This window comes from Leopardus geoffroyi, chromosome B4, assembly GCF_018350155.1.
Source record: "Leopardus geoffroyi isolate Oge1 chromosome B4, O.geoffroyi_Oge1_pat1.0, whole genome shotgun sequence".
Classification (NCBI taxonomy): domain Eukaryota; kingdom Metazoa; phylum Chordata; class Mammalia; order Carnivora; family Felidae; genus Leopardus; species Leopardus geoffroyi.
This window is the reverse complement of record NC_059341.1, coordinates 130,486,355-130,504,612: the sequence shown is the minus strand read 5'-3', so window position 1 is coordinate 130,504,612 and position 18,258 is coordinate 130,486,355. Positions and strand designations below refer to the sequence as shown.

At 52.9% G+C, this 18,258-nt stretch overlaps 1 protein-coding gene across 4 annotated transcripts; it reads right to left on the bottom strand.

The window, feature by feature from the left end:
* Positions 1-1,232: 1,232 nt before the first annotated feature.
* LOC123590450 (apolipoprotein L6-like) lies at positions 1,233-13,341 on the bottom strand. Of its 4 annotated transcripts, none has more exons than XM_045463661.1 (5): positions 13,318-13,341; positions 7,759-7,845; positions 5,782-5,908; positions 3,133-3,967; positions 1,233-2,297 (listed from the first exon to the last, which is right to left on the bottom strand). In XM_045463661.1, exons 2-5 carry the CDS (start codon positions 7,820-7,822, stop codon positions 2,145-2,147), a joined length of 1,179 nt encoding a protein of 392 aa, XP_045319617.1. In that variant the 5' UTR covers positions 7,823-7,845; positions 13,318-13,341; the 3' UTR covers positions 1,233-2,144. The 4 variants fall into 4 exon arrangements, with proteins under 4 accessions (XP_045319617.1, XP_045319616.1, XP_045319618.1 ...); XM_045463660.1 differs by lacking the exon at positions 13,318-13,341 and adding an exon at positions 12,821-13,300; XM_045463662.1 differs by lacking the exons at positions 5,782-5,908; positions 13,318-13,341 and adding an exon at positions 12,821-13,302.
* Positions 13,342-18,258: the final 4,917 nt, after the last annotated feature.

Genomic DNA, 18,258 nt, shown 5'->3' with positions numbered 1-18,258 from the left:
GGTGGGTGCACAAACCAGGCCTTTAGAGGGCTTTTCTGTCATCGCTATGCTCACCAAGAACTTAAAACAAGGACACGAGAACAACAGAAGCAGGTAGCACAGTGGCCCAGGCATGGGATGGCAACCGTTTCGCCGCTTGGACGGTGAGCGGTGTAGACAACCAGACGGGCAGGCTGTGGTCTGAAATGGGGACGGTGGCTCTTTCCCCTCCACTCTTTTAAGTCTTTCCTCAACTTCCCACGATCTATTTCCCTACCGCGATGGGGGGCTGGGGGACGTCTCCTCCTTTCCCTTCATACGGTCCTTCTTTTTACCCCCATTCAGGGACACAATTTTGAGAAAAAAAATCTCAACAATAACGCAACAACTTTTTGGCACACAGATGTTCACTTTACCACTATGTATAAGTTTTAAAAATCGCCATCGGTCCAAACGTCCCTGAAAGAGGAGGGCAGCTACCGGACCCATTGCTGCTTTCCTTCTTCCGGCGCTTTTCAGTAACCATACTGTTTTACCATAAACTCTTACCAGAAACCAGCACGGGCAAAGGCACGGGACCCAGTCCTGACCAATCAGAGTGGTCCCTGCACCTTTGCTCCGCCCCTTTCCCCTTGGACGCTCCCACCTGGAAGGAAGGGGGCCACTGGGGGGTTTGGGGGTGCCGGGAGGGGTGGGCCCTCTTCCCTCAACCTGGTGGAAGCCTGGCTAACAAACGGGAGCCTGATGATGGGCGCTGAGGAGGGCACCTGTTGGGAGGAGCCCTGGGTGTCGTATGGAAACCAATGTAACAATAAATTTCATAAAAAAAAAAAAAAAAAAAAAAAGAAATGGGAACCTGATGACATCATTTTTACCCTCTGGATCCAGACACACCTGAAGTCCACTGTACCCCTAAGCTTTTTAAGCACGTGAGTCAATAAACTCCCCTTTTTTGGGTAGGCCAGTTTGCATTGGTTTTGGCCACTTGAAACAGAAAGTGATGACTAACGTGTCTAATTTAAAAGACTACATATGGGGCGCCTGAGTGGCTTGGTCGGTTAAGCATCCGACTTCGGCTCAGGTCATGATCTCACGGTTTGTCAGTTCGAGCTGCACGTCGGGCTCTGTGCTGACAGCTCAGAGCCTGGAGCCTGTTTCAGATTCTGTGTCTCCCTCTCTCTCTGCTCCTCCCCTGTTCATGCTCTGTGTCTCTCTGTCTCAAAAATAAACGTTAAAAAAAAATAAAAAAAAAATAAAATAAAAGACTACATACAATCAAGAGAATATTGTGCAACACACGAAAAAAGTCTATAAAAACCAAGTGAAAACAGCAAAATGGAAAGTGCTAGATCTGTAGGCAAATGAAGGAATTGAGAATGAGAGCAAGACTACTCAGTGGGTTGCAGAAAAAAAAAAATCTATTATGTAAAGGCAGCCTGGAGGAAGCCCCGCCCCCCGCCCGCACGCAGTCTAATGACCGCTACACTTTAACACCCAAAGCAAGTAACCACGGGAAGGAAATTCCACACCCGGCTGCCAACAGTGGTCACCCTTGGTTGATGCATTGTTTCCAACGCCTGGTTTTTACTTTCCTGGACTTTAAAAAGAGTTGTACCTCATGGCCATGCACTGCTTTCAAAATAGCAGCTAAAACATAAAAAAGAAGAAAAGAAGAGAGACAGGTGAATGGGGAAGCCTGGAGAGGTCCTCAGTTGAGGCAGAGCCCTTGGGGAGAAAGGGAGGGCTCCTGATGGAATCTGGTCCGGCAGGTTCTGGTGACATCCCTGTGTGTGCAAACCCAGGGTTTTACTGCAGGGGAGGGGGAGGAAGAGAGCAGAGCAAGGCAGCCGGGGAGCCCAAGGTGAGCCCAAGGTGAGCCCAAGGTGACCTTCACCTGAGGGACCTTCCTTGTCTTACGGTCCCCGCTTAGCAGAGAGCCTGTGTGCACATGAGCGAACGGGGTGCTGACAAAGCAGTGGGAATGAGGTGGCTCCCCAGGGAAGAGTGGGGGACAATGAAGAAGCCGGGTGGCAAAGGAGAGGCAGGACAGATGGCCCTGGCCACCCTCACCAGCCGACAGCGCCCTCAGGACCCAGGTGGACCTCCCGGTTGCTCAGTTTCCATGCATCCCTTCTGCCAACCAGCCCGCCTCCGCCCTGCCCCTTTTAATTCTGCTCAGAGGCCCGGCGGCTCAGCCTGCCCTCGTCCTCTTGTGTCCCCTGGGGTCCTGCTTCCCCACGCCTGGCTGGGGGCTGGGGCAGAGACCCCGTGGCTCCTCCCGAAGATGAGCTCCTGGGTCTTTCCTCTTGCAAGAGTTTCTGTAAAGAAAGGAAAACAGCAGTCACAGGAGAGCTACAGAGGGCTCCGGCTCAGCCTGGCGGGCAGCTCTGGGGGCTTCTGCGGTCAGGCTTCCTGGCTGTGTATCCTGACTCTGTCACCACCCAGCTGAGAACTTGGCGAGCCTCAGAAGCTCCCCGTCTTAGCCAGCTGGGGCTGTCCTAGCAGAACACCACAGGCCGGCGCCTTGGATAACAGGAATGTATTTTCTCCTTGTTCTGGAGGCTCCGGCCCGTTGGGTTCCTGGTGAGATGTCCCTCCGGGCTTGCTGATGGCTCCCACAGCCTTTCCTCTGTGCGGGCGCAGGCAGAGAGAGGGAGCCCTCTTGTGTTCCTTCCTCCGCTTAGGACACAGTCGTATAGAATCACCCCTTCCTGAGACCTGAATCAGCCCCAATCACTTCCCAAAGGCCCTCTTTGGGACCTCTACCGAGTCGCATTGGGACTTCAATCACGAATGTTCAGGGGACACATGCCAGTCCACAGTACTCCGTGTGGCTCAGTGCCCTCTTCTGTTCAACCGGGAAGACCCTCTTAGAGCACTGAGAAAGAAATAGAAGGCATGACCAGGGCTGTCCAGGACAGGCGCCATTATCATCAAGATGCCCCCGACGTCATTTGGACATTCGGGGCCACCGTCTGCCCCACGTCCTCAGGAACATCCAAGCAAACTACACACACACACACACACACACACACGCACGCACGCCCCGGCTCCTTCAACACCTTTCCCATAAGCCTTGGTGCCCATAAGTCCCGGTTCAAGCTTCCCGCCTCCCTCCCCCAGCTCCACCCAAGAGGGAGATGTCAGCCTCACCCTCCGCTTCAGGCTCTCATAGAGCTGGGTGAGTTCTGTCAGCGTCCTTTCCAGCTCCCAGGTCTGGGCCCTCAGCTCTTCCGCAGACTTCGTCCTTGCTCCTTCCTTCAGTCGCTTCCAGTCCTTCAGGAGGGCGGTCAAGTCCTGGCCGAGGGATAAGCCCGCCATCGCACTCCCCAGCAAGCGAATGTTTGTTGTCATCAGCAGTGTCGTGCCTTTAAAGGCCCTCTGCACCTGCCTGCTCCTTCGGGCCGAGACTCGGCCAGTGGTCAGGAGACGCTTAGCGGCAGTGGCCAGACGCGGGTGGGCTCTAGCTATCTGAAGGGCGCGGATGTCCTTCTTAATATCCTTGATGGCACTTCCATAATCATAAGCCATCTTTCCAACAGCCATGAGGTAAGATGCCTTCTGCCCCCCGGGCTCCCCGACCTCGTGGCCACGGGTGGGCACTAGGCTGCTGGCCTGAGCTCGGGCTTCTTGATTTCGAAAGTGGCCCAAAATGTTGGTTAAGATGCTGGCGACCCCAGCTGCTGTCCCCAGACCTTTACCAGCAGCGGAGAACATCAGACTTCCTCCTGCTGTTGCTGGAGCAAGGACTAGGGCCAGGATGCTCATGGCTCCTGAGACCACTGCCATGGAGTTGGCCGCCATGTTGGTTTTGGTGAGTGTTCTGTGGGTTGCGTCCATGTGGTCTGCAAGGGCGCGGAGCTTTCTGATGCCTGCTTCTAGCTCCTCCTTCACGACGGGGAACTCTTCCAAAAATGTTATCTCTTCAGCTGACAGACCCTCCTCTCCTTGCTGCACACCTCCACACGGAAGAATGTCATCCTGGTCCCTGTGGATGAGTGAAATAAAGATTTGGCTTCAGTCTCCCAGGTGGCAAAGTCACACTCTTAGGCCCATTGTGGTTTCTGGATGCTCTCACCACTCCTGACTCTGAGTCCTTCCTGCCTCTCCCTGACACCTCTGTTACCTCTGACCCAACTGTGGAGAGTCCCAGAACGCTGTTGGGAGCTGCTCCTTCCGTAAAGAGAAGAAACACGTGAGAGGGGCTTCTGGAGGGACAAATGTCCTGAGGGACATTTTCAGCCTTGTTCAGAGACACTGTCACCCAGGAGAGGGCAGTGGGGGAATGGTAAGATCTGAGTCAAGATGAGCAACGTGGGACTAACGGAGGGACCGGTGTGGGAAACGCAGGAGAAAGAGAAGACCAGGATGAGGGTCCCGTATACGCAGAGGCGAGTCAGAGGAAGGAGGCGCCATATTGTACAACGCAGCCTACACGTCCGTGACCTTGAGTTTGGCTGCTGTGGTGACCTTTGCTTCCACCAGGAGTTGTACACCAAGAGGACTGAGGTGAGTTATCACCAACGTCCTGGAGGTTCTCCTCGGCACGTGGCCAGCTTCACTTGGCCACTCAAACGGACGGGATTGGTCCTTCGTGGAAGACGTCAGGGACAAAGGGACCCAGGCTTCTCCGCCCCAGTATCTCACGGTACAAAGTATCACCCCAGCGGAGTCTGACCTTACGGGAGAGCGGTATCGGGCAAGAGCAAACGGACTCCAAGAGCCATCGCTCCACCAGGGAGGGCGTAGGAGGCCTGGTGACGACACGGGTTCCCTGGCCCAGAGGAGGCAATCAGACCTGGAAGGGACCCCAGCCAGGACCCAAGCTGCCTCCTTTACTTTTCAGCAGAGGCAACAGAAGCCCAGAGAGGGAAGGGGGACTTGCCCTGAGGAGCGCATGAGGTGGGGGCGGAGCTCCGAGAACCTTCTATCCTGCCAGTTGTTTCTTTCTCCTCTGTCAGCTGACGTCAGGAACTCCTCACTGAAGTATATATGCTTATACTGTTGAATCTCTCTCTCTTCACACACACACACACACACACACACACACACACCAATTTCTTAATGGGAAAGGTTAAAAACCAAATAGACTCCCAAGGAAACCCCTTAGTGTTAATAAACTAGAAAATTTAGGCCCAATGATCAGTTAACCAGCAGCCATAAATCAGGTCACGGAGCAGAAGGTTGCGGGGGGCGGGGGGGTGCTGGCCGTGGAAAAGGGGAGGGATGCAGGCAAGGAGGCGGGCACTGCCGAGGAACCTTAAGCTTTACGGATCCCACAACGCAGCCCTGCCTGCTCGCCGTGTTTCCTCAAGTGAATAGAGACAAAGAGGAGAAAGGGCGAGCAGGGGCAGAGTTGACACCCCCACTCTGTGCTCACTACAAAGTCACGAGACGGCGGTGCCCACTGACGGGTGTAGACTTGCGGTCCCACTGGAGGAGGCACCATGCAGTGTAGATGCCCTAACTCACTCAGCGGACATATGCTGATTTTCTACCTTGGGCTGCAAGCTGCTGGGGGCTTCCGCCGATGAACGGATAATCGGGCCCGAGTTCATCAATGCAGGGCCACGAAGGGGCTTTTTTGGTGACGTGTGAGCCTTCACGGGCCTGCCCTCTGCGAGGGGGGCAGTTTCTGCCCTTTGAGGCCTATCGCCCGGGGTCATGCCCCTGACGGGATCTCGCTTCTTCTGTCCAAAATATTTAGCATAGTCCCTTTTTTCTCCTCGTCACGTATCAAGAGGATGCCCAGGAAGTTTCGGCAGAAGCAGCCTTCCCCGGGGACAAAGCTCTCCCAGTTACCTCTGCAAACCAATGCCAGCCTCGAAGCCTTTCCCCGCCTGGTCATCCACCAGCTCCTGGGCCACCAAAGCCGTGCTCGTTCTGCCCATGGGAGAATGAGAGACGTCCTCACCAGTCAGACAGCCTTCTGGTTGGGCACATGGAAAGCAAGGTTACTGCCGGTGCCCTGATCCTTGTGAAGTTCAAGGTTTGTGGAGGGATTTTAGATTACATAAAATCGAAATAATGAAAAACTCACAATGTACTAAATATTTGCAAACTATTGTTTGTACATTTTATATCGAGGGGCAGCTTATATACAGGAAGTAGACAAAGTAAAGTCCAGCTCAGTAAACGTTCACTTATATACACTCCCAAGGAATCACCACCCAGATCAAGATACAGGACAGTGGTTTCTGACTTCTATAACCATGGGTCAGTTTGCCTACTCTTGAATTTCACATGAATGGACTAACTTCTTTAGCTTCCTTCACTCAATATGATGTGTATGAAATGCGCTCATGTGGTGGGTATCACTGATTTTAAAAATGATGGCTGTGGGGCACCTGGGTGGCTCAGTCGGCTAAGCGTCTGACTTCGACTCAGATCATGATCTCACGGTTTGTGAGTTCAAGCCCTGCATCCAGCAGTGTGCTGGCAACTCAGAGCCTGGAGCCTGCTTCAGATTCTGTGCCTCCCTCTCTCTCTCCCCTTCCTCTACTCACATGCTCTCTCTCTCTCTCTCTCTCAAAAATAAACATAAAAAAATTTTTTTTAAATGATTGCTATGGAGTATTTCATTGTATAAATACACTGCAATTTATTGATCTATTCTTCCACTGGTTGGTATGTTTGGATTGTTTCCAGCCATTGGCTGTTGTGATCGAATTGATTATAACGATGAAGAGATCATTTCACGAGACAAGAGAACGATTTATAAGGCCCTTTTTACAAGTTAGATTCCAACGGACATATTGATATTATACTAGTATTATGAGAACTGTAAAAGGTCCTGCCTGAGCATACAGCTGGGCTCTAAAATCCATCCCAGAATCGACTTGCCAAGGTGTGAGCCCTTGGGGGCCAGGGATGGGGGGAGGTGCTGTGTCTATCGGGAGAAAGGAGCACTTTGATTACTTGCTTCCTTGCTTGATTGATTGCATGAAGTTTCTATCCATTTGTGGAGCCAGGCGTCCTCAGAGCTATATCTACACTTGTTAAGTGGGTGAGCTTTTTCTCATAAGCCCCAGGACACTGTATGAGCCAGCAGTGGTCCTCACCTCACTTATATGTTAAAAGTGATCACTCAGGCTGGAAAATAGACTCTAGACTTGCAAAAGAGGAAGCAAGGAGGCCAGTTAGAAGCTGTTGCAATAGTCAGAGTGAGAGGGGACAGCTGCAAGGGACCAGGTTGATAGAAGTGATGGCAAGGATTGTATTTGTAAGAAGCCACAGGATTCATCAGGGGATGTGGGATGTGGGAGAACAGAGTCCCAGATGACTTCAGGGCTGAGTCAGGTCTGGGGCCTGAAGGCCTGTTGCAGTGAACGTTCCAGACTCACTTTGGGGGTGGGTTAAGTCTGAGGTGCCCGTGAGACATCCAAGCGATGCTTGAGTAGGCAGTGGATATATGATTCCTGTTCCGGCTGGGGGATGAAATGTGGGAACCATCTGTGTAGAAAGCGCTCGAAGCCATGAAATGGCATAAGAGCCTTAGGGAGAGAGTACCAGCAGAGGCCAGGGATGGTCCCAGGCCGAACCCCAGAGAACCCCAACACTTAGACCCGGGAAGAAGACAAGAAAGCAGCAAGAAAAGGAGAAGCAGCAGCGAGTGAAGCACAAGAACAAGGACTTTGGCATTTTGGGAGCCACGTCATTGTGTATCCTTGAGCTTTTCAATGCTCTGGATCACTCTGCTTTTGGTCTTTCTCTTACAAAGACATCACTGGATTCTGTTCTCCCCTCTAAGGAAAATGGCTGGGATGGAGAAAAGCTTACCTTGGCAGGTGTGAGGGGCCTCCATTGTGGTGAAGGTCCAAGCGGTGTCTCTGCTCTTCTCCATACGCAGAAGGGCAGGGCGTCCGGCTGGGAAGAGACATGGTTTTAACCTTCCAGAAGAGGAAACTCACCTATTGTTAGTATAGAGACAGTAGGGCAGAGTGGGTGGGAAGCCCCCCTCTGTCACTTACCAGTTCTGTGATTTCAAGAAAATTAACTCACTGCTCTGTTTCCTTTTCCTTATCTGTGAAATGGCTAGGACAATGCCAACCCCAATAAACAGCGAGGAGCAGGAATTTTTCATGATTAAAATGATGTAATCACAAACAGGATAAAAACCCTCTCTCAAGATGAGAACACCGTTATATTGGCTTGGAAAGCAAAGCCCAGCTATATACACTGTTTACAAGAGATCTGTGTGAAACATAGCGAGCCAGAAAAAGTTAAAATGGACAGTCAGAGCAGGCCCAGGAGGTGGCTGTATCTATAAAGGGTCGGGGGGTGGGGGGTGGGCACAAGGGATCCGTGTCACAGACATGTTCTGTATCTCAATTGTGGTGTTGACCACACAAGTGAAAAAAAATTGCATAGAACTAAATACGCACACAAACGAGTGGGGGTAAAGCTGGGGGGCTCTAATTAAGTTCGGCGGTTCATATCAACTACCATATCAACCATCGCTGATTGCCCATGGGAATGCCAAGACGCCTTGAAAGACCTCTGGGAAATTCTCACAAAGCTCAACATACTCCGATCATACGATCCAGCAATCACGCTCCTGGGTATTTACCCAGAGGAGTTGAAGACTTAGGTCCACACAAAGACATGCACACAGATATTTATAGCAACTTCATTCATAATTGCCAAAGCTTGGAGACCACCAAGATGTCCTTCGGTAGTGAATAAACAAAGTGTGGTCCCGTCAGATAAAGGCGTATTATTCAGCACTAAAAGAGATGAGCTATCGAGCCATGAAAAGACATAGGGGAGCCTTAAATGCATGTTACTAAGCAGAAGGAGCCAGTCTGAAAAGGCTACATTCTGTGTGAATCCCACCATATGACTTGACATTCTGGAAAAAGGCGTAACTCTGGAGACTGTAAAAAGATCAGTGGTTGCCAGGGGCTGGGGAGAGGGAGAAATGAATGGGTGCAGCACAGAGGACTTTTAGGTCAGGGAGACTATTCTGTCAGATGCTATAGCGGTAGACACGTGTCATGATCCATTTGCCCAAACCCGTAAAATGTACGCCAAGAGTGAACCCCGATGCCAGCTATGGACTCTGGGTGATAACGATGTGCCAGCGTAGGCTCACCATCTGCAAGGAGTGGACCACTCTGGTCTGGGATGTTAATAGTGGGGGAGGCTCTGCGTGTGCGGGGAGCCCGGGGGCATAAGGGGAATCTCTTTAGGCTCCCCTCCATTTTGCTGTGAATTTAAAACTGCTCTAAAAAAAAAAAAAAAAAGTCTATTAAAAAAAAAGAAAAGAGCCGGGCATAGCATGCAGATACCAATAGGAAGCATCGGAGCATTGTTTGTAATATAAAAAAATTAAAGGAAAGAAAGAAAAGGAAAAAGGAAAATCGAAAAAGCACCCCAAATGGATCAGCTGAGTAAACTAGGGTTTATCTACCGATGAAACGGTATGTAGTCATTAAACCAAATGAGGCAAATCCATGTGAACAGAGGGAAGGATCTCCAGCATACATTGGTAAATACAAAGGCAGGGTGTGGAACACTGTATACTACACTTGAACTTGTGTAGGGGAAAGACACGTGTTTGTAGAGACAAGAAGCCAGTAACATTGATTGGATTGGAGGTCAAGGATGAGAGAGGGAAGCTTGCTTTTTTTTTTTTTTTTAATGTTTATTTATGTTAGAGAGAGAGAGAGAGAGAGGGAGAGAGCCCACGATCAAGGGAGGGGCAGAGAGAGAAGGAGACAGAGAATCAGAAGCAGGCTCTGCGCTGTCAGCACAGACTCGAGCCCAGGAACCGTGAGATCACGACCTGAGCTGAAGTCAGACGCTCCACCCACTGAGCCACCCAGGCGCCCCGGGAAGCTCGCTTTTCACGCTACGCCCTTTTATACTTTCCACAGCGATCATTTTTGCCATACACCTGCCTGTGATACCTTAATTTGTTTTTCAAGACTGTCCCCTGTAGCAGGTTGAGCTGTGCCCCTCAAATTCGCGTCTATCCGGAACCTCCGATATGACCTTATTTGACAGCTGTGTCTCTGCAGATGTAATCAGTTAAAGGATCTGGAGACGAATTCATCCTAGATTGGGGCGGGGTGGGGGGGAGCTAAATCCAATGACTGTCGTCCTTCCGAGAAGAGGAGAGGACACAGAAGAGGTGGCGTGGTGACAGAAGCAGAGATGGGAGTCAAGCTGTCGCCAGGCAAGGATTGCCTGAGTCACCAGAGGCTGCAGGAGGTGACCAAGGGGTTGATTCTTCCCCGGGGAGCCTACAGGGGGAGCTTGGCCTTGCTGACGCCTTGATTTCAGAGTCCAGCCTCCAGGGTTACAAGAGAATACATTTCCGTTGTTTCGGGCCACCCAGTCTGTGGCAGCCTCAGGAAAGGGACACGTCCTTTCATTTCTCCCACTATATTTGGTACTTGGCCCCAGAGCTATGTCAGAAATGATATATCTTCAAGATACGCCTTCTCTCTCATGGCCATCTTTCTCTCCCTTCTTTTTTCTTTTCTTTTTTTTTTTTTTTAAGTTTATTTGTTTCTTTTGAGAGAGAGAGAGAGAGAGCACGAGCAGGGGAAGGGCAGAGACAGAGGGAGAGAGGAAGAATCCCAAGCAGGTTCTGCGCTGTCAGCCGGAGCCTGATGCGGGGTTCGAACTCCCAAACGTCAAGATCATGACCGAGGTGAAACCAAGAGTTACATGCTTAACTGACTGAGCCGCCCAGGCGCCCCTCTTTTCCCTCCTTTCTGCTTCTGAAAGAACTTAGAAACAAAAGTCCTCCCATACATAGTTTGAAGGCACAAAAATTCTTGTAATCCTTTTCCCCCTAATTATTTAAATAAGTACAGATTTACTGTAGAAAATTTAGGGATAAAGAATAAAAGTCTTCTGTATTCTCAGCACACAGAAATGACCACTGTGGACATTTTATTTTATTTTTAAATTTTTTTAATGTTTATTCATCTTTGAGAGAGAGAGACAGATAGAGCATGAGTGGGGGGAGGAGCAAAGAGAGAGAGGGAGACCCAGAATCTGAAGCAGTCTCCAAGCCCTGAGCTGTCAGCTCAGAGCCCGATGCGGGGCTCGAACCCACAAACTGTGAGATCATGACCTGAGCCGAAGTCAGATGCTTAACTGACTGAGCCACCCAGGCGCCCCTGGACATTTTATTTTATAAGTAAAACAAGGGGCACCTGGGTGGCTCAGTCTGTTGAGTGTCCAACTCTTGATTTTGGCTCAGGTCATGATCCCAGGGTTGTGGGATCGAGCCCCGAGTTGGGCTCTGTGCTGAGCACCGACCCTGATTCTCTCTCTCTCTCTCTCTCAGGCCCTCTGCTCCTCTTCCCTGCTCACTCTCTCTCTCTCTCTGTCTCAAATAAAAAAGAAAATAAGCAAACCAAAATTTAGACTCATGACGTTCATACAGTTTTGTGTGAATTTTTGTCACTTAACATTGCATTACGGTGGCTCCCTGGATTAGCAAATAATTTCCAACAAGCTGTTTAAAGTCTGTGTGACATTCCATCAGACGGATGTGTCATTGTGCATCTGATAAGTCCCCTACTGTTGAATCTGTGGGTTGTCTTCAGTTTGAGCTTTGGTTTTGTTTTCATAAATAATTTTTTGCTTTATGAATAATTTGTGATCCTTACCTAAATGTTGGTCCACCCATTTGGTTATTCTTTGGGATAGTCTTGGAGGTAGAGTTAATGCATCAAAGATAAAGAGTCTCTCCTTGGGGCGCCTGGGTGGCTCAGTCCCTGAAGTGTCCAACTCTTGGATTTGACTCAGGTCATGGTCTCAGGGCTCCCGGCTTCAAGCTCCGAGTCAGGCATCGCCCTGACAGCTTGGGGCCTGCTTGAGGTCCTCTCCCCCCTCTCTCTCTCTTCCCCTCCCCGGCTTATGCTGTCTCTCTCAAGATAAAGAAATAAACTTTAAAAAAATAATTTAAAAAATAAATAAAACACACGTTTTCTCCTCTCTGACTTACAAAGCTAGATTCTGGAAGTTTGTCTCCCGGGCACCATGGCCTAGAACATGAAGCACATTTTCGTGCTTACTTGTGCCAGATCTGCATTTCCCTACTTGATACACCTCTCAGTGATTCTGTGACATGGAGGCTAATATTATCCCGATTTTCCACATGAGGAAACTGAGGCACAGAGAGACCAATGCCATACGTTTGGTAAATAGGAGAGGGCGGTGTGATCCCAGCCGGGCCTGCAGTACGAGCCTGGAGCCGTGGATCTCAGTCAAGGGTGAGTTTTCTCCCCAGGGGTTGTTGGCAATGTCTGGAGACATTGTTTTAACTGTCACAACTCTGGGGGAGGCTGGCTGGAGGCCAGCGAGGTCGCTAAACAGCCTGCCATGCACAGGCCAGACCCACAGTTAGGAATGACATAGTCCGAGATGGCAGTGGGGCTGAGGTTGAGAAACTCCCGTCTGGGGCCCCACCCTCTGCCAGCGCCCTGTCGCCATTTTCCGTGAGTCCTATGGGATGAAGGGTGAAGGCGACACAGGGAGCTCTTTGGTCCCATCAGATCCCACCCCCTGCCCCTACGGACATCCCCTCGATGGGTGTGAGAGGGTGGTCACATTGAGAGAGGAACGGATCGCTAAGAACGTTCCAGAACTTATTTCCATTTGCGAGCTTGTGTCGCCGACGGTCTTTCTTCGCCTGCCTGGGGAGCCTTTGGGTCCATCCTGTTGTCCAGCGGCCCCTTCCCTGCCAACCAACTTCCCCTGACACCCAGGCTAAGGAAAAGGCAGCTCACTCTGAACACACAGCTTTGAGATACTCGCCTTAATCTTCCTCATCATCCCCCCTCCCCCCTTCCCCGAGCCTCCCCCGCAATAAACCTACAATCCAGGGAACGAACGCCGAAGGTTCTCTTTGCAGATTGGAGACACATCCCTCAGCGTCTTTTTTTTCTCCAAGGATGACATCCTCTCGAGGGAAACGCCTGTCGCCGGTGAGGCCCCCTAGGCTCTGGGGGCCGGGACCTCTCGTCTAGGGCCGTGGGGTCCCCAGCCAGCGGAGGGGAGATGCAACTTGGTCAGTCCCGTCACCCTCTTAATCCCGTTTTCGTTGAAACCTTCAAACAGCCCAGAAGGAGAGATTCCTACCCTGATTTACCATGAAAGACGTTGAACTTCAGATCTTTCCGGTGGTCAGGTATCTGGTGGGACGGGGATTTGGACCCTGGTGGCCCTGGCGGGAGCTCTTTTTCCTAAACCAAGTGCCTGCAGCCCATCGCTGGGGCACATTGCCCTTCAGGGCGGTGAGCAGTGCTGCTGTCTCACCGTGGGCTGGGGTGCCCAGGGAGAGGAGTTCCCCCCCCTCCCCCGCTCCGTCCTCACCTCTGCGGGGCCTCTGGTCCGGCCGGGGGGCTACAGGGGGACAGCACGAAGTGCAGGGTCTCCAGTGGGTTCTGCTGACCAAGGGGAAGCCCGAGGCTCTGCTGGCCAACTCTGAGCGATCGGAAAAACTGGGTCCGGGTTCTACAGGCACAGAAATGCCAACGACTGAGGCAATCCTCCTGGGACGACCAGGGCTTGCTGAGAAGTGGCTTGCACTTTCCCCTTCCTTGTTGCTGTCTTCTCTAATAGATGTGCAATGAAGCCGAGCGGGGGGTAGAATCGAGGGCAGAGGCCTGAGCGCCACCCCCCCGCCCCCCCCCCCCCGCCCCCTGTGTCCTAGCTGTGAAGCGGCACAACGGGCGTGGCTATGAACACCAGGACCCCGGTCCAGCCGACCACGGGGAGCGGGTTCCTCCTCTGTCCTGGGCCTGGGCCTCGATCCCCCAGCTGTGAAATGGGTATTAAAATAGTTCTTGTGGCACAGAACTGTCATGAGGAGCAAGTCACGCGGCGCCCAATGTGGACGGAGCACACAGCAAATGCGTCAACGGTGGCTGCCTCGGGTGCTGTCACATCCCTTTTCCACGCTCCTAGGTGGGTGACACCCAAGGTCTGAGGCCTCGTCCCTGCAACCGTGAGATGCAGAGTTCTCTGAAGACTGAGGCGTGTTTCCCGAACTCGTGTAGGGGAGGAACCCGACCCGGTGCAAGGTGATGGTTCTTACGCGTCCCACCTCGTTGGCGGATTCGTCGTTTTCCCGCGGAAATATTAGCAGCGTGTGGCTAGACGGGGCGGCCAGGGTCTTAAAAAACTTGCAAGACTCCAGAAAAAGTGGGAGACTCTGCAACACAGCTGGCCCCGGTGGTTTGGAGATACGGGATTGTGGCCGTGACTCTCCCACTTTGCAGATGAGGAAACTGAGCCTTTAGAAGGGTCACACAGCTAGGAAACAGCAGACCGGCTCTAGACCCCGTGTCTGTGGCCGTGGCCTGTATGGCAGTCACGGGCTGAGCTCTGTGTCTCCATGTGTGGGCAGGCTGGCATCGGGGGCCGCGTGGTTCATTCGTGGCGATGTGGCCGGAAGCCCCAGGTCCTCTCGCAGCCTTCCAGAGGCCACACCGGGGGCTGTTGCTGGCAGGCTCTGGGTTGCTGGCACCCTGCCCGTGTCCCCTGGGGCCCTCCGAGCAGGGTGGGACGAGGGGGCACTCTGAACAGACGCTGTCCCTGAGGTAGGGCTGGCCAACCGGGGCAGCGGCCACCTGGCCTCCCTGCTGCTTTCTCTGGCAACAGACCCAGATGCCCAGGCCTCTCCTCGGTCCCGGGAGCCTCAGGGGCCAGGCCGGCCACCGCGCTAGGGTGCTGTTTACCACAGCAGCCCTGGTGAAGCAAGTGTCCCAGGAGACACTGGCAGGGGGCGGGCAAGAAAGCCTGTCACGCGCGGGAGACGCTGCTTACGAAAGTTTGTGCCTCCTCCCCGAGAAGGCACGGGGCTGGGGATGCCTGTGTGTCCCTCTGGGGTCTGACTGGCCTGCACGGAGGCCGCCTGTGTCCCCCCGTCCCACTGGGCGGCGGCCGTGGAGGACCACCTCGCGGATCTCTGCTGGCTGGGACGGGGCACCTGGGCTCTGAGAAGTTCTGGTTCCAGCCGCACCTGCATCGCGCCCACACGGCCGGAGAATAGACTCCTACGTCTCTGTGAGGTCCCCACGCCCTGGGCCCGGGTCCCGTGTTGCGTTGTAGGCCTTGCTCAGGCCCCGGGGAGCTGCAGAGGGGGTGGGGGCAGGACTGGATGGGGAGGCCTGGGGGCAGCGGGGGGCCGGTGGCCTCGACCCCAAAACACCACAGGCTCTTCTCTGGCTCCTGCTCCTGCCCCAGTCCTCTCTGCCCCCTCTGGCTGCCTCCTGCCCCCAGGGGGCAGGGAGTTTTCCAGCCGCTTCTGCCTCTGCCAGAGTCTGGCCATCCTGGGAAGCTAACCCCTGACTCTTTGCTCTCTCTGCCTGTTTCCCTCCCAATCCTGGGAGGCTTCTCCCTCCTCCATTCTCTGTAGGCACTTCCCCAAGGTCACGTCTGCTTCTCTCTGCCCTGAGGACTTCTTGTCCTTTTCTCTTATTCCCTGAGAGATTGAGAGTGAAGGGGGCCGGGGAGGGGGACGTCACACAGATAAAGGGGGCATTGGGAAATATTTCAAAAATATCCCCTTTGCTCTCGTCAAAGGCTTAGAGAATTTCTGTGTTACTAGACAAACCAAGTGTCTCCCTTTTGTAACCTAATTGAAGGCAGTAGGAGTGCCGACCAGTCTGTCAGCCTGACGCTGGAGGTCAGACCTCCAGGTGGCCCTCCCTCCCCCGGGGGCCTGGCCACAACCACTGGAACCGAAGAATTAGGGAGCTGACTGCCAAACACCCGGCTGCCTGGAGCTGTGGTTTTATTAAGTTTTTTGAACACAAGCGCTGGAGATTGATTCAGGCTAAATTTCACTTAAGAATTTTCTGGAACCCCCCCCCCCGAGGCAGTTCCAGCTTCAAAGGTGCAGCAGAACCGCCAGGCCCGGGAAAGGTCCGGAAGCAGGCGGCCCGCAGTGCGTCAGGAGCTTGGGGTGACTCAGGAGGCTGGTTCCATCACTTAACTCAGTCACTGTCCTTTCTTGTCCCGTCAGGATTTGTGATCCTTCGGGAGAATCTGGTTGGCCTCGTGGAGGTCACAGGCGCACCTGTGTTTTGGGGTGCGTCTTAGTCCTTTTGGGGGGGTGCCATAACAAAGTAACCGCAGACTGGAGGGCTTTGAAACCACAGGCATTCATTTCTCACAGTTGTGGAGGCCGGAAGTCTGGGGTCAAGGTGCCAAGACGGGGGGGATTCTGGTGAGGACCCGCTATGTGGCTGCAGCCTGCTGACTTCTCCTTGTGTCCTCACACGTGGAAGGGGCCAGGGAGCCGCAGGGTCTCTTTTAAAAGGGCACTAATCCCGGGGCGTCTGGGTGGCTCAGTCGGTTAAGCCGCCGACTCTTGGTTTCGGCTCAGGTCACCATCTCATGGTTTGTGAGTTCAAGCCCTGCATCGGGCTCCACGCTGACAGCCCGGAGCCTACTTGGGATTCTCTCTCTCTCTCTCTCCCTCTCTTTCTGCCCCTCCCGTGTGCCCTCCCCACCCCCCCAAAGTAAATAAACTTAAAAAAAATAAAATATGTGCTTTTAAAAAATAAATAAGCAAATAAAAGGGCACTAATCCTGTTTCTGAAGGCCCCACCCTCATGGCCTCATCACCTCCCCAAGGCCCCACCTCTGAATACCATCACGTGGGGTGCAGGATTCCAATATGGGAATGTGGGGGGGACACAGACACTCGGGCTGTAACAGGCTGGTAGGCACGGAGGTGAGGCTTGTTGGTTAGTGGGCTCACTACAACCACAGGGGGTCGAGAGGCAGTCACCCGCAGGAAGGGGGCGCTCTTCCTAGAAAAGGCCAAGAAAGGATGCTGGGCAGGCAAAAGCAACAGGTGTTTGGTCCATCCCGTCCTCCGCACTGCTCTCCCCCCACACACCCTCCTTCCAGGTACAGGACTGAAGCATGCCTTCCTTATGAGACGCGATGACCCAGATAAAGTCCTGGCTGTCCCCACTCCTGCCCAGGAGTCGTACCCGAAGTCACCACCGGGGACTACGTCTGCAACCACGGATCCACCCAATGGAGCCACAGGGCTCTGAAGCCAGGGTCTCTGGCCTTCTCTCATTCCATCACAACCCTTGTTGACATTCTCGAATCTATGGCCTCGGTGGTGAATTTAACCACCCTTAGTAGCTAATAAAGGGAACAAGGAGGAGAGGGACGGAAAAAAAAATCCTGAAAAATCATGCTGACACGGCAAGCAGGGAGTGACAATTTTTGGTTGTGATCTCTTTCCGAAACTCATTTTAATACTATAATTATGCTCATATTATATTATCACCAGCTTCAAAAAAATATTAGTAACAATAATAGCAGTAATCATTCTAGCTAGGATTTACTGAGCACTTGCTATGTACCAGGTACTGTTCCAAGGGCTTTGTAAGAATTAGCTCAAGGTCATGGCCAGGATTTGCAACTTTCCTCCTGATTTACCCATTCCTTTACCCCCTTGCCTTCAGCTGGCTTTCAATGTATAGGACGGACTGTTATTCAACCTTGAAAAAGGGAAGGAAACTCTAACACACCTTACAACACGGAAGAGCCTCGGAAACATGAAATAAGCCCGACACGAAAGGACAGACACTCTGTGATTCCACTTATATGAGGTCCCTAGAGGAGTCAAATTCATACAGACAGAAAGCAGGATGATGGTTGTCGCGCTGCGGGAAGGAGGGATAGAGAGGTAGTGATTAGTGGGGACACAGTTTCCTTCAGTGTTGCAAGACGAAACCCGCTCTGGGGTGGGCGGGGTGACGGCTGCGTGACGACGTGGATGCACTTCCTGCCGCTGAGCCGTGCCCTTGGAAGTTAACCAAAATGGTAGATTTTGTGTAGCTCTCCTGCAGAGCTTGCTGTTGTCTGCTCAGTGGTCCCTTGTTAGGTGGGGCCCGAGCTGCGGACAGGTGCTCTCTCTTCCCTCCCAGAGCTGCCGGGGAGGCCGCCGGGATTGCACATGGAAGACAGCCAAGCTGCTCACGGGCTCCTGCGGCCCGAGGGCAGCGGTCGGTAGGGATGTCAGCACACCTAAATCCGGCTGGGCCCCTGGGAGCAGGGCGCTTTAGGGCCACCGTTATAAAAATCCCAAACCACGGCTCCGGTGCTCACAGCCCGAAAGGCATCTTGGGGAACCCTTGCTCAGGTGCTGACAGTCAAGCACTGGGGAGAGGGAGCCTTGGGGAACACTCCGACCCTGAAATTCCTGAATTCCGGGATCTCTTCCCTCCTCCCACGCCTGCCCCCGGGGGAGCACAGTTTGCCAAATGCAGTGAAAGTCCCATC

Bases quoted from the DNA above. Each gene is read 5' to 3' on its own strand.
- LOC123590450 (XM_045463660.1), bottom strand. From the start codon at position 12,869: ATGTGTCTCCAATCTGCAAAGAGAACCTTCGGCGTTCGTTCCCTGGAT. The intron at 7,846-12,820 runs GTAGGTTTATTG...GTCTCTTCCCAG, and splicing joins CGGCGTTCGTTCCCTGGATT to CCGGACGCCCTGCCCTTCTG. The intron at 3,968-5,781 runs GTAACTGGGAGA...ACTCATCCACAG, and splicing joins GCTGGCATTGGTTTGCAGAG to GGACCAGGATGACATTCTTC.